General features: G+C 26.7%; 1 protein-coding gene across 1 annotated transcript in view; it reads left to right on the top strand.

The window, feature by feature from the left end:
• Nucleotides 1-2,863: 2,863 nt before the first annotated feature.
• The window catches only part of Upf1 (Upf1 RNA helicase), a 40,300-nt gene continuing 27,409 nt past the window's right edge, over nucleotides 2,864-15,754 (top strand). Inside the window, exons 1-8 of the mRNA XM_043040835.3 lie at nucleotides 2,864-3,196; nucleotides 6,337-6,476; nucleotides 7,422-7,511; nucleotides 8,387-8,596; nucleotides 9,070-9,208; nucleotides 9,944-10,017; nucleotides 13,539-13,711; nucleotides 14,393-14,491. Coding sequence (XP_042896769.1) covers nucleotides 3,014-3,196; nucleotides 6,337-6,476; nucleotides 7,422-7,511; nucleotides 8,387-8,596; nucleotides 9,070-9,208; nucleotides 9,944-10,017; nucleotides 13,539-13,711; nucleotides 14,393-14,491 — 1,108 coding nt within the window. The 5' untranslated portion in view covers nucleotides 2,864-3,013. The remainder of the gene's footprint in view (nucleotides 3,197-6,336; nucleotides 6,477-7,421; nucleotides 7,512-8,386; nucleotides 8,597-9,069; nucleotides 9,209-9,943; nucleotides 10,018-13,538; nucleotides 13,712-14,392; nucleotides 14,492-15,754) is intronic.

The raw sequence follows: 15,754 nt of genomic DNA, 5'->3' as shown, positions 1-15,754 counted from the left end.
CAATTTTTATAAACAATAACAAAGACTTGTTTTTTTTTGCATACCCTTTCTTGACCAACCTGGATCTAAATAACAGTTTATCAAAATGAAGTTGAACATGTACCTAAAGTAGGAGTTTAAGTCAGTGACATCAAATGAAGACAAATTCTCGGAAAAGCACTATAAAATACTTGTTTATTTATTTGAAAAACATCGAGGGGCACCATCAAAAACTACATCATCTACATCATCATTACACAACTGGTACATGATTGGCAAGGAATAGAGGCATTAGTGGTGGGGAACAAACATGGAAGCATCTTAGAAGGAAATTTTGCAGATTCTTAAAGTCATTCCGGAGACTTGGTTGTATCCAAGGAATCATATAAGGAGTCAATTTTGCTGCTTCATTTTGGTATGTAATAGCGAGTAAAGACAGCACCATCAAAAAGGTGATAGCTCCATTTCTCAAAAAAAAAAGAGAGCAGGGAGAAAAATATATACATCGCTCAACACGGGAGCGGAGTGCAGGGGGGATCACAAATCTCGAATGCTTCCATATTAGCAATAAGGCCGTCAGTGCAATTCATTTTTAAATGATGAAAAAAAGTTCACCTCTCAAAAAAGAGACTACACACAAACAATTGCGAATGAGACGCCATCCTTACCTCCTAACGAGTACAGGATATAAAAAAAAAACACGCAACAGCGCGACGTGGAGTATGATACTCACAAATTCCGAATGCACGGTGTGAAAATTCTTGCACTATATTTATAACTGCTACAACTTACAGTTACGTTAACAGTTATTTTTTCAAAATTAAATTGAAAAACCTCCCCCTTTTTGTGTTGAGATGTTTTGAACATTTATTTCTTAAACGTTAAAGTTACAAAAGCATTTTTCGCGACAGCGTGCTTGCCAAGATCAAAAGGTTCCGCCACAGGTGTGGAACGTTCCCAGAACTGGGATGAAAGGGCAAGGAATTTTCTTGGGGAGAATGTGTCTATTGCCTAACGCTTAAGGGGCGAGAGGGATCGGATCAGTAAACAGAATTAGAACTAGAATTAAATAACAAAAATTAGAAGAAATTAAATTAAAACGAATTAAATAACAAAATTAGAATAAATTAAATTAAAACTTGTGACTCGATGTCACAGTAATTTAAAAAGATTATCTGAATAAAGCCTAATAACGCTAATTTAATAATAATACATGCATATATCTGTATATCTTTAGAATACCTTAACTGATATTTAATAAAGAATCTCAAAATTGAGAAAAAACTATTCTTAAGTTTTTCCCCCCCAAAAAATTTTCAATTTATCATTTTATTAAAAATAAGTATTTTTGAAAGGTCAAGTGTCAAACAACAAATTAAGAAATAATTTTAAAAAAAATTCTTATTCAAGACATTTTTATACAATTTGTAACAAAAATTTAAAATTGCGATTTTCGAAATTTTTAAATGTTAATCTTAACAAATTTCGTTCCTAAAATGTGACATAATTTAAAAAACAAGCGAGTATATTTCGTTATATTTAGATGAAAATTTTCGCATTTGAAAGATTTTCAAGAGAAAAACAAAGAAATGAAATGAAAATATGTTTCTTAATTAAGCATTTAATGTTATCAGCAATTTTATACTAATTTCGAAAACGATTGCATTGAAACTTCTGATCTTACAAATTTCTCGTAATTTTTTCTTACAGAAAATTGTAATGTTAAAATTCATGGATGAAAAATACGTTTATAAATTATAATAATTCTGAGTTGTATTACGCACGAGATTATTATACTAAAATAACTTGCACTATACACGAGTTATTGTAGAAATTATATTTGTTTATTAAGTACCAAGCGCGCCGATTTTTTTCTTCTTTTTTTGTAAGAAAAATAAAATGCACGACTTTACTAAAGTTTATTTAACTACAAAGCATTTTTTTACTGAATATTTAGTAAATACTTTAAGTTTAAAATATAATTTAATAAAAATCTGACTTTAAATTATACTAAACATATGTAACCAAGAATACACAATAAATTGTTCACATTTTATTTCGAAACAAGTTGTTCAAGAAACTAATTTATTTAATCAATTTATTTTATGAAACATTAAATTTGTTTTTGTTGTTAATTTACGTCGCACTAAAGCTGCGCAATGGGCTATTGGTGACGGTCTGGGAAGCATCTCGGAGGATGATCCGAAGACATGCCATCACAATTTTGATCTTCTGCGGAGGGGATGGCACCCCCGCTTCGGTAGCCCGACGACCTGCGAGCGAAGTTAAGCACTTTACGGTAGCACAGTTTAACGAGAACCAATACCGCACACCCTCGGTCCCTACGCAGACTGATCGAAGTGGTCACCCAGCACCCACCCGCACACTGACCGTAGCCAGTGATGCTTGACTTCGGTGATCTGCTGGGAACCGTGTCTTAACGATCAGTCCACTGCGGGACACAATAAATTTGAGAGAGAAAAAATTATGTTTGTGAATCAGAAATCTGATTTAATCCCTGTGTTACATGTAACCTATTCTAACGTTCGAAGTGCTCTATCAGCAAATTGAAAGGTGAAAGACATTCGATAGTTGGGAGGATTAATGACGATCGCAGTACAACCTGAATGTAGAAACAAGACTTCAATGTGACGTCATGTTTCTACAGCTCGTTCGATTGTTGTGAATTTCTCTCATATGCGTGAATCGCATGCATCGAGAATGAAAATGAAGTATAATGTTTTAATTTAGAACTAATAATGATGACATAGTTTCATGTGTAATTTTAATTCTGGCTGTATAACTAGTCTCTTAATAATTCTATTTCTTATTTTTCTAAACCACGATTTTTATTATATTTTTTTTATCAGTTTATATCGATACTATATACAAACTTGCACTTCGATTTTTGTAGTGTTGTAATAAACATGGCAGATCCTCTTGCGTAGTAGCGACTGCTGCAAATTTTTATTTCGCGTGCAATAATAACTTAATAGACATTAAAGATTCGACAATTTAGTGCGAATTATTTAATATGAGTGTCGACGCATACGGGCCTAGTTCTCAGACTTTAACATTTCTTGATCCAGATGAAGGAAACGATCTGTTAGGAGCAGATACCCAAGGGTCGGACTTCGAATTTACAGACTTTTCCTTAGCATCTCAAACACAAGCATCACAAATTGACCAAAATCAAAGTCAAGCATCAAGAAGTCAGGTAATTATTTATTTAAAAAGTCTGTTTAGATTTGTTCACATGTAGGCTTATCTCCGTTTCCTTTTTTTTGATGTTCTACTTGGTTTATTTACTTTATACTAAAGCTGTAATTGATTATCGACATTTGAACAATAACTTTACGAAATTATTTTAACCCATTGATTATTTCATTGTATGATGTATTATATTCACGGTAGAAAGTTAATATATTAACTGTTATTTGTTTATGTTATGATATATAATACTGCTAATGTTTTCTAGAATAATTTTAAACCGTTTGTTTGTTTTGATTTTGTATAAACCGTTTAGAAAAAAAAAATACTTGAATTATATGAAATTCATTAAATGCAGTTAACTTTATTCAATGCAGTTAGTTTTTCTCCACTCTATTGTAAAATAATTGTTGCTTTGTTTTTAACTGTGATTATTGATTATTGATTGGTATATAGTGAGTTTAAATCTAAATTTTGTGTTTCTGTGTTTTTTTTTTGTTTTTTTTTGTTTTCATAAATAAGATGGAAGTTTGTTATAAACAAAAACTAATGAAATTCATTTTGAAATATTTAAAACAAATCAAATATGTTTTGTAGAATTAATATTGCTTAGAATATTGTTTAGTACTTAACATACAAATGCACAATTCAAATGTGATAGAAATGTACCAGAGAGATATTAATTACAAAATTTACTAGTAAAAATGTACCTACGCATTATAATCTTCAATATGATCTCAAAATTCCAGACTGCTTAATGTGTTTGGAAGGTCCAGATTTCTAACATTTGCAGATTACCTATAGGTGTATTGCTTAAACCAATGGAATTATCAAACTTTTGATGTCACCAGATGTGTGTAATTTGTGTTGTGATTAAATGTGCTTGTGCAGACATTTGAAATTTATTTTAACAGTATATAAATACAAAAGTGTCTTTCAGTCACGAAAAAGTCTCAAATTTCTTGGAGGGGCACAAAAGTCCCAAGTTTTTACAAATATAACAAAATATTTTGATTTTTAAGCACTTTAACAAGTGGTAACTGAAATTCAAAATTTGCTTGTCCTTAAAATATTGTGTTAATCATGTGAAAATGATACAAAGAAAGATAAATAATGGAAGACAAATGATGGGAGAACAATGGCAATGAGTTGTAATATCATAATATAAGCATCAGCATTTAAAAAACTGTAAAAATGGTAAGAAAAAAGAATTATTGCAAAAATAAAATGCAATGTGAATGTACAATAGAATCATTGTGAATTGATAGTGTCAAAAGCATGTAAAAATGGCTGAAAACAATAAATAACGGCTGAATAAGCGACATGGTTATAAGATAGAATTATTATGAGTTAAGATGCCGAAAAGAAATACTCAAATTTGTGCTATGAGTTTATAATTAACAATTAACATTGCATTAGTTATTAAAAAATATGAAAAATCCTGTAAAAATGGTAAAAAGAAATAAAAACCCGATAAATAGCGCATGATAAACGGCCGGCAAATGGTGTGAATTTATGATGGAATTATTGTGAGCTGAGTAGTTACAAGTGACATCTCAATGTTCGGAATGTGCATGTTAACATTTTATTAAAAACATGAACATTTGAAAACCTGCTAAACTATAATAATTGTAAAAAAAGAAAAGCTATTGAAAATGGGTCTGAGTTAGTGATAGAATTGTTGCAAACTGAGTACATTAAAAAGTTATAACTCAATTTAAATTCGCACATTTTATAGATACGTTGAAAATGTTTGAATTAGAAGAACAGAACCTTGTGGAAATAGATGAAAAGTAATACAAAGCATACAAATGATCAGTGTAAGACATGGATTTATGATAAAACCAAGAAGAATCAAACTTGCCAAAAGAATAACTCAAATTCGAAATTTGTGAGTTAAAATAACATCAGGATTTAAAAAAGATGTGCAAATGTTTTGAAAAATGATCATAAAATGAATTGTATTTCATTAGGAGAAGAATACTTTTCTTTTTTTCAAATTTATATCAATTTCTAATTTAAATCTACATTACATTTGTAATTTAATAAAAAAATGTATTTCAATCATCGCTTTTTTTCCATCCCATGTGTAATTCATTATCATTTTATTAAATATCAAAATATGTAAATTTTTTTTATGAAAATTACTTTATTTCACACTTGTTTCTTGAAATTTTTCTTCACTTTAAAAATGAATCATGTAGTATTTACCATAAGATCTTTAAGAAATATTTTTAAAGAGATGCCTTACATTAATGATATCAACAGTTTATTTATAAGTGATTAAACTTTTAAAAAAGTGGTTTTAAAATATGCTACAACTGGTTGGTCAAATTTTTTTAATTTCGCTCTATATTAAACTAGAGTTAAATAAACATTTCTGCATAGAATAAGTTTATAAAAAAAAAAGAAAAAGAACATAACTATATTAAGAAAATAGCTGAGTTTATTTAAGCTTTTATATGTCAATTTCATTTCAATAATGTGTAAATAAGCTTAAACTCTTTGAACATGACAGGAAAAATGGAGAAAAGTTGTTTTATTAAAAAGTTTATTATTATTTTTAATATTGCTTTATTTATCCTTATGCAAAAACATAATTTATCAGTATTAAAGCATATTTATTGGTATTTAAAGGATAAGGTATTCACTTTTGTTGTTAATTGAATTGTGGAGCTTCAAAAGTTATAAATCTTTTCCTATTATATTACATTATTTTCCTTTAATAAAGCAAATTGTATAAAACATATCAAATATTTATTAATAAATGAAATTATTATGTGTACAATGGTTACACTCATAGAATTTTTACCTTTTACCAATGTTGAAGGTTTTGGATACTTTAAGACAGTTTTAGTCAGTTTAAGACAGTAAAACCTATGTGCCCTGTCCAAAACCCCATGTGTCCTGTTAGTGTATTATAATACCTTTCAGGTTGTAATTTTTAGCATAATTTAAAAAAACCTGTTTTTGTTATCATGCAAAGTTCAGTTTCGGAAACTACTGTGGCATACCTGTAACATTTCTGTTGTAGTCTTTCTATCAGTAATTTTACTTTTGAAAGATGCATTCATCATATTCATAATTAACTAAAGAAAAAAAGTAAGTAGGAATTTTATTGATTGTATAAATTTTATTTTTGTCTAGTTGAATGGCCCAGATTTATCACTTACAAATGGCTTAGACCGTGATGTTTGTTCTACTACTCAGACAATAGGAGAGTTGAATTTTCAAGAAGATGAAGAAGATCAATATTACACTAAAGATTTACCTGAACATGCTTGCAAGTAAGGAAATTTCTATAGATTATCTGGCTATTCACATTTGTCTTTATATTATTATTATTATTATTTAAAAATAATTTTAAAGTCAGCAAATCTGAGTTTTCTAAAAAAATCTTGATTTAAATCATTTGATTCTTTTTAAATGGGCTAATTTCAGAGTTATAATTTTGTGTTAAATAATATGCTATTTTCTTTAATTATTAATATTGAAATATTTCCATTAAATTTTGCCTTCATATAAAAGCAACTGCTTTCATAATTTGTATCTGGTAATTGTTGCATTAAAATAACAAAGATACTTTTAACGCCAGGAGTAATTAAAAAAAACAGATTTTTAATATGAAGTTAAAAAATTTTTATACATTAATTTACAAAAAGTTTATTTTAAGTTTTGTAATGGTGCATATTAAATCAATATATCGTAAGTTATGAAAAATATGATACATAAATGTAAATTTTTTTCTTGGTGAAAATCTGAAATATGGCTGGGGCACCTAGTTTATGAAATTGTAACTGTGACTAGAGCAATTTATTATAAATGATATTTGGTATGAATAAAGCATGTTATTTTATGCTCTCCTTAAACTACCCATGACATTATTTTTCTCATTTTTTAAATTTGTGATATTATTTTTTTAAAATGTCGGATGAATTTGAATAACCTAGAGTTGGGCATAAATTTTATTTTTTTAATAAATAATAGTTAACAGATATTTTTAATAGACTAAGTCCATTCACTGAATAAAGATACATGATTTAAAATGTAGTTTCACTTTAGGGAATTAAAATACAGAGATATAAAGAATATTCATAGGCTACTTTTTTTATTGAGTTAAATTGAAATTCCATCAGCCTACTTGTACTACAGTGTTTTTAAAATCTGTTGTTCTATTTTGTTTTCTATTAAACTATGCCGGTAATATGAACATTTTTGAATTTTTATTCTAGGTATTGTGGAATTCATGATCCCAGTTGTGTTGTACAGTGCAATGTTTGCAAGAGATGGTTTTGTAATGGACGAGGTAATACTTCAGGGAGGTCAGTATGATATTCTTTCTATTTTGTTTTTGTTATTTTTTGTCAGAATGGTTTTAAATAAATATATTTCTTAAAATGGGCACAGTTAAATCTTTAGAAAGTGAGTCTACTATTAGTCTTTTTACGTTATTCATATGTACATAGTCGCCAACTTTACTGGGTTTTCCAGTAGACTACTGGATTTTGCTTGTTTTTCATGGTTTACTGGTTTAATAAAAATTCTCATGATTTTTGTACATTTTAACAAATTCCTTAAAATTGTGTAAGTTTCCTAAAAAATTCCTATTAAAATAATTATTTTGCACAGATTATTGCTTGTGATGAATATTTAAATAGGTATTACTAATACATAATGAAGTGTTTCTCATTTTTAAAGATCAGTTTAAAACTTTTTTTGTTCTAAAATGTTCAGTTTATTTTTATTCAGAACTCCTTTTTTTAAATTAATTAAAAATTCTTTTAACTTTTTTTAAAGAATTTAATGACCATTACTATTTAAAATTATGAGTAAACATAATATATATCATTTCAGGCATATTTAATGTCAATCAGAACTGGAAAATATTGCAGTTTTTCTATTTTGATGTCTATAAAATTCCCTATGTGTAAGACATTAAATATATTATACAACAAAAAATTCATATTATCATAAAATTCATATTATTTTGTAAAATTTACTGAATTCTTACCTATGCATGTTGGCAGCTATGTATTTTCTTCAAATATTTTATTACAAGGGATCCTTTATGATGGTAAATATTTTATATACTTCACCCAGCTAGCTCAGCGTTTAATTAAATGGTTAATCATTCTGAGTTTCATATTTTATATATTTGTTATACATTTTATGTTAAGATGCAGTTTTGTTCTTGCAGTCACATAATAAACCATCTTGTTCGTGCGAAACACAAAGAGGTTACTCTTCATAAGGATGGCCCCCTTGGTGAAACTATCCTAGAGTGCTACAGCTGTGGTTGTAGAAATGTATTTGTCCTCGGGTTTATTCCCGCCAAAGCAGATTCTGTTGTAGTTTTACTTTGCAGACAACCCTGTGCAGCGCAAAGCAGTTTAAAAGATATGAATTGGTAAGTACGTTTTAATGCTAACGTTGCAAGGTAAGAGCTTGGTTTCTGAATTTAGCCAGTGTTTTGTCCAGGGTTTGAAATCTATATTTAAATCTAAATATCTGATTTAAATAAAGTGATTTCTTAAAGAAAATAATTGATTTAATTAAAATTATTTTTTTTAAAAAAAATCATAGATAATTCCAAATTTACAACGCATTTTAATGTAATTTTGTTTTAAATTTTTATTGATTTTCATGGATTTAAAATTTATTATTGTATTTATTTATTAGTTAATTTTAAATTATAGGCTTATTTAAGTCACATTTTAAAAATCCTTTAATTTTTTTTTAGAATTTCTCATAAAGCAAATTAGGAAAAACAAGACAAAAATTTAATGAAAATTTTTACTATATTCATTCATTTATAAGAATATAGATTGTTTTTTTAACTGTAACATTTATTTTTATAACAACTAATTTTATATTTACTAGGGATCCTGACCAGTGGAAACCACTTATAAGTGATCGCAGTTTCTTAGCATGGTTAGTAAAAGTACCACAGGAACAAGAACAGTTACGTGCAAGGCAGGTTAGTGCAGCACAAATTAATAAGCTGGAAGAGTTGTGGAAGGTAAGTTTCACTACTTTTAAGATATACAATATTTTACATATTTACAATATTTTACATATTTACAAAAAGTAAATTTAATAATTTCTATCCTGTGTTGTGTAGAAAAAGGACCAACTTCCATTTATTGCTCTAAATTCTCTTTTTAATAATTAAGATCACAATTAATGTTTATATAGTACATAATAAATATCTCAATTTTTATGTTGTCAAATTATATTATTTTATTGTTCAGTATCATGATTATTTTATAAAAAATTTTCTTGAAATTTATGTAACAGTAACACCTTTTTTACTTAGATAACACTTAATTCTTCATCAAAATTTTTAAATTTTATTTTATGACTGTACTCTGAGAGGATGAATTTTATAGTTTGTATTTATAACTCATAGAAAATTTCAGCATTATATTTGTGTGTGATTATTACCCCTTTAATTATTCTTTGAAGACCAAATTGGCAAGTTAAATTATTTCTTTCCTATATAATATAGTTATAAATGAGAAAATTGGTTATTCTATAAAGATATATTTGTATCAAAATGCTTGAGCCTGTTAATTTTCAGTAATACTATTTTGATTATGTAGCTTTTTATTTATGTAACTTTTTATTTGTATACTAATGATTTGACTGGCTTATAAAGTGTATTTCACACTTTTGTATTTTAACTTTAGTTAACCTTTTTGATATTCTCTTTACTTTACCATATGAAATTGAAATTGTTTTTTTGTCATTTTAGGATAATGTGGACGCCTCTTTTGAGGATCTTGAAAAGCCTGGAGTTGATGAGGAACCACAACAAGTACTTTTAAGGTATATTTATTGCTATTAATTCATTCTGTAATGAATTTAAAGATTTCATTTTGTGTAAGTTGTATCAGCTGACAACTCGAAGTCGGACTCATTAGTAGAATGTATATTTTTAAATTAGTTTATGAAACTGTTGATGAAATACCAAGTTTGATATTTTTTTCTTAATTTATATTTCATTGTACTAGATGCCTGGTGTGTCAAGTTTGTCACTCTATAACCTCTATCAATTGTAATTGTATTCCAAGTGTACCATGGAATTCTATGCTATTTTTTTTGTCTTGTCCTTCTGGATTTTGAAACAAGGGGCGAGATGCGATTTTCCACTAATTCATAGAATTTTGCATATTTCAAAACCGGTGGTACGAATTGTTTATTCCTTTCCTTACCGTGCACCCCCTTTTTTTCACCTGAGTTTTCATTCATATGCTATAATTTTTTAAAAACTCAGATTAGCACAAAAACGATTGTAGGAATATCACCAAAACCAATTTGTAACATTTATAGTACAAAATATAATTTTGAAAAAGAGAACTTTTAAAAAATTGCCACTCCAAAAGTGGTTCGTTTTTAATGTTATAGCATAAATTATATTAAAATAATTATATATAATATTATTATATTATTATTATAACTTATATTTCATTAAAATGTGACATGATAAAGCATGATTAATTTAATCCATTTGATTAAGAATGATCCAATTATTAAGAATGATTTGCTTGTAAATTCACTTGGTTTTGCAGTTAACTTCATTAATTAACTGCAGTTCTTCTTTTATGCAGTTAACTTCATTGCATTTCAAGTTCCGTTTTTTATTTTATTTTTTTAAAAAAAATTATGATTTTCAAAATGTAAAGCAACGGAATATGCAATTTTTTTTCAATGTGAGAAGAGAATATCTCCCCCATAGTGTAGATCCAGGGCTGCAAACTTACTTGATTTGCCGTAAAACTTTTCCGTACTCTTGAGATGTGGGGAAAAAATGCAATAATTTTCTAAATACAAGATTTGGTAGTTAGAAGGATGAAAATTTGTTGTTTATCATTGATAAGTAATTGATTTAGGGTGTTTATTATTGGTAAATTATTAAAACATAAATCTTCAAAATATTGTAATAAGCATGTAGTTTGTAGAATTATTTGTTTATTATGTTTTGTGCATAAATTGCTAGCACATTTTGGCATATAAAATTTTCGCGATTTTTCACTTTCTGTCACAATTACACCTTCTCTGCGCAGTTCAACATTATCCTTCAACTGCTTATTTTTTTTACTACCCTCTGGTCCAGATTAATAAAAAAGGAATGAAATAAACTGTGGAAGAAAGAAAAGGAAATGTTATAGGATAAAATATTATGTAATTAAAAAAAAAAAAAGCAGAAGAAAAATGTCTCAATTGCTAAAGAGCAGGGTTGGGTTTTTGACGTCAAAAAGTGGTTTTTGACATGACAAGGGTATAATACTGGTTTAAACCGTCAAAAATGTCAAAAGCTGAAGTTTGCCAAGAAAATATATAAACTTCAAAACTACCAACAGTTGCCATGCATTATATTAAAATTTAATTATACTATAGGTAATCAGCAGGTTTTAAAATATTTTTTAATTAAAATTAATGTAAAATAACAGATTTAAAATCTCAGAAATTTATATTCAAATGCATGTGCAGAAAAATTTTGCACAAAAATTGTTTAAATATTTATATTTAAAATTTTTTTTCTTCTCTTTGATACTTAAGAAAATTAAAAGTTTATTACTATGCATTTTTGACATATAAGGAACATATAACTAATATTTATAAGGAACTTACAAGTTATGTTGTATAAATACAAACTTGATACAAGATACAAGTGTATAAAATTTTTTTTTTAATGTTATACCGAGTATCTTTATTATCCAATATGTTAATTTGAATTTAAAAGTAGTTATATTTATGAATAATGATAAATATAATTCATATTTTTTTATTATATTTATTTATAATTATTACACTTATCATTTTAAAACAATTTTTATCTCTTAATTTTTTTTCTCCACTTGTATTAAGAATACAAATAATGCATATCTTGAAAGCAAGAAGTAATTATTCAACAGCTGAATATTTAGATATTCAACAAAACTATATCGTATTCAGCAAAATGAAATTCACAAGTATTTGGATAAACTAAATTTTCAGCATAGTAAATGAATAGGCTGAATATACTGTAAATCGACACTAACTACTCTATGTATTTAACTGTATTATTCTTTAAAAATGTCTAATTTTTAGTATAATCTATACTATACACTAAATTTGGTTATAAATAAATTTCTTAATAATATCACTGCAGATTTTCAATAACACATGAAAATGAATACATAATATTACAAAAGATGTGAGTTTTCAAAAGTACAAGATTTTGGTTACTATTCAAAATATAAGTGTTTCTTCAAAATTTTAAATTTATTTTTTCTAGAACATATTTAGAAACACTATCCTTTAAAAAATTTATAAATTTTATGTATTAATTAAATTTCACATATGAATATAGGTTTTTGACATTTTTGACAGTGAGGTTTTTGACGTGATGGTTTAAACCATGGTTTAAACTCTCAAAAACTGTCACATGTAAAAAACCTGCCAACCCTGCTAAAGAGGGAGAAAAAAATTATAGAATATTTCAATTATAAGAAAGGTTCATAAATTATTTATTTTACTTCTAACTGGACTAATGAGCAAAGTTTTAAATAAATTGTTACGTATTTAGCATTGAAAAATATCTAACTCCGTCAAAAAAAATTTTTTTGCATTTGAAGGCAAAAAAATAAACAAAAAGTATTTGATCAAGATATATTAATATTCAAGAGAATGAAAAAAATATCGAAGCATGGTTAATATCTTTGAATGCATTCAAAATTATTCGACTTCCATTGACTTTTTTTAAAATGACCATCTTGGATTTATATAACAGCTTTACAAAATGGTAAAATTATTAGAAAGGCTGACAAATTTATTATGTTGGGTGGCCACAAAATAATGAGAGCAAGGAATTTTATCTGGAAAAATCAAGAAATTTAACTAAAATGTCCTAAAAGTTACAAAAAGTAAATTCATTTATGTTTAAAGTACCTGGAAATCTGATGTTAATAATAAAAAAAAAATTAGTATTGCAACGTTTTTTTAATTTTATTTTCAACTGTAATAGCATATATAAATGTTTATATGTTTCGTGTTTAAGAATAGTACATAATTGAAAAATTAATAATAAAATTTATCTTGCCAGGAAATCAGGGAAATTTGATAAAACCAGTCTGGTAAAAGTGTATCAATTTTTTTTAAATTCTGAGTGTTCATGACTACCCTTCTGAGTGGTCTGACTACCCTTTCATGAAATTTTTATTTCTAATAGTGAAACATCAAAAATAAAAAAATAAAAACCATTTTAATTCTGTTTAGATAATTCCTAATTATTGATTTTGTTTTGTTTTGAATCTTAAGATTTTTTAAATTCCAATATTAGTATATAATAGCTATTCATTATGCAGGTATGAAGATGGGTACCAATACCAGAATATATTTGGACCTTTAGTGAAAATGGAAGCAGATTATGATAAGAAATTGAAAGAATCTCAAACCCAAGATAATATTGAAGTCCGATGGGATATTGGTCTTAATAAAAAAATAATAAGCTATTTCACTATTGCTAAGTCAGATACAGGTGATCTATTTTACTTTTTCTGTGATATATTTTGTTTTGTTTTGAATCTTTGGATCTTGTTTTGAAAAGTAGCTTAAATTTATACAAATTTATTGTATTGTAAGTTTAAAAAGTTTTTCATCTCTACTTTTTACTTTTTTTTTTAAAAAGAAAAATTTTAACTCAGAATTTTAAAAATTGACTATAAATTATATTTTTAGGAGTTGATTTGAGTATTTATACTCAATTGTATTTGATTAAAAAATTGGTCTATTTCTAATTCTTAATTCCGTATTTTTAATATGTGATAGGTTAATTTAATCATATAAATAAAACTTGATTATGTTTTTTGTTGTTTAAACAGTTATTTTTTGATTCTTTTTTATTATCAGTTTTACTAGACTCTTTTACATATTTAGTAAAATTAGTTATTTTAATTTCCTAAAAGAATAGTAAAATAAATTTTTTTTCCAAATGCTTTTCAGCATACGCTTATTTAAAAATAATGTATTAAGTAGTAGTGTAAAAATTAATAATATTATTAAAATTAGATTACAATTATAAATTGGTTAAAAAAACTTTTTTAATATTTTATTTATATGTATTTATAAAATATTTGTGTCTATGAAATGTTATTTTACTGCTTTATTTTTCCTTGTTTGCTAACAGTATTTGCTTATTTTGTATGTTACTTTCGATTAGATATGCGCCTGATGCACGGAGATGAACTGAGACTTCGTTATCTCGGAGAACTTCACAAGCCATGGTCTGGCGTTGGACATGTTATTAAGATTCCAGACAGTATCCTTTTTATAACAATATTGAGTGTTTATTATTATTATTATTATTTTTTTGATATCCATGCCGAACACTTTGTAAAGTTTTAGTCAAATTTTTGACAATTTTTTATGCCAGCATTTTTTTTCTTTTCTGTGCATCAAAAAAGAAAGACCACAATAGATAACTTTAGATCTAATGATTAGATCTTCAAGTTGAAGAGCTCAATCTTGATGTCTTGAAGGGGTGGGTGACCTCAAATATTCTAAAGAATTAGTACAAGCTATATTTTATGTTACAAAATCAAACACAAAAGTGTACTCTGAATAAACATAGCCTTTTTTTTTAACGAATTCAGATTTTTGAGGATCCCCCCCCCCAAATTAAATATGGTCTCCATAGTTTGGTTATTAGAGCGATCCTAAGTTTGAACCCCTTAATATTAGTTTGACTTTTTGTGTATTTCAACATAGCTCGAGAACTTCTTAAGCGAATTGGAAAAATTATGTACACAAATATAAACTTATTTACACCTTCAAATCATTAAGACTGAGTCCAAGAACATGAATATCATGAAGTTCATTTGATCAAAAGTTGTTCAAAGTTGTCCTTTTTTTGGCGCACTGTACATCTACCAAAATGACAACTAAGATATTTACAGGCATGAGTTCATACTTAAATATGCAATTTTTCTGTTATCGTGCAATTAGTTAGCATAGAGCTTGTAATTGTCTTGATATTTTTAATTTCCTGGTTAAAAATATTTTTTTGTTTTGTTTTTGATTTTAAGTTTTCTTTCCTGATATTACCGATTTTTGTGTAATCTTCTCTACTAATGCAGATTTTAAAATGGTTATTTTGAAGAATGATAAGGTTTGGATTTTCAATTGACCATCTTTTTTTTTCAACTATTGATACTAGTAGAAAATGTAAACTTTGATCTTTTATGCTTGGAAACTATTAAATGGTTTGAACAAAAAGCCTTATTCTTGCAGGTCACATTAGGACAATATTTATTCGGATACAAATGTGGATTAACAAATTTGAAGAATTGAAAGTTCTTGATTCAATATTTTTATATTTTTAGGGGTAAATTTTTTTGAAATAACTTTTTAATTTTATTATAATTTTTATAATTTAGTGATCGACTACTGATTATTTACTTGGTTGTGGCATGTATACCCACATGATTTTTTGTTTAAACCTTTTTTGTAAATTCGGTCATTTTATGAAAAAAATTAATTTACAGTTTTTCAACAGAAAAATTTTATGTTGATAAATTAAGGA

Source organism: Parasteatoda tepidariorum, chromosome 7 (genome assembly GCF_982258835.1).
Source record: "Parasteatoda tepidariorum strain Cologne lab strain chromosome 7, Ptep-v5.0, whole genome shotgun sequence".
NCBI lineage: Eukaryota > Metazoa > Arthropoda > Arachnida > Araneae > Theridiidae > Parasteatoda > Parasteatoda tepidariorum.
Note: the sequence above shows the minus strand (reverse complement) of the source record. Positions and strands in the feature narration are given on the sequence as shown.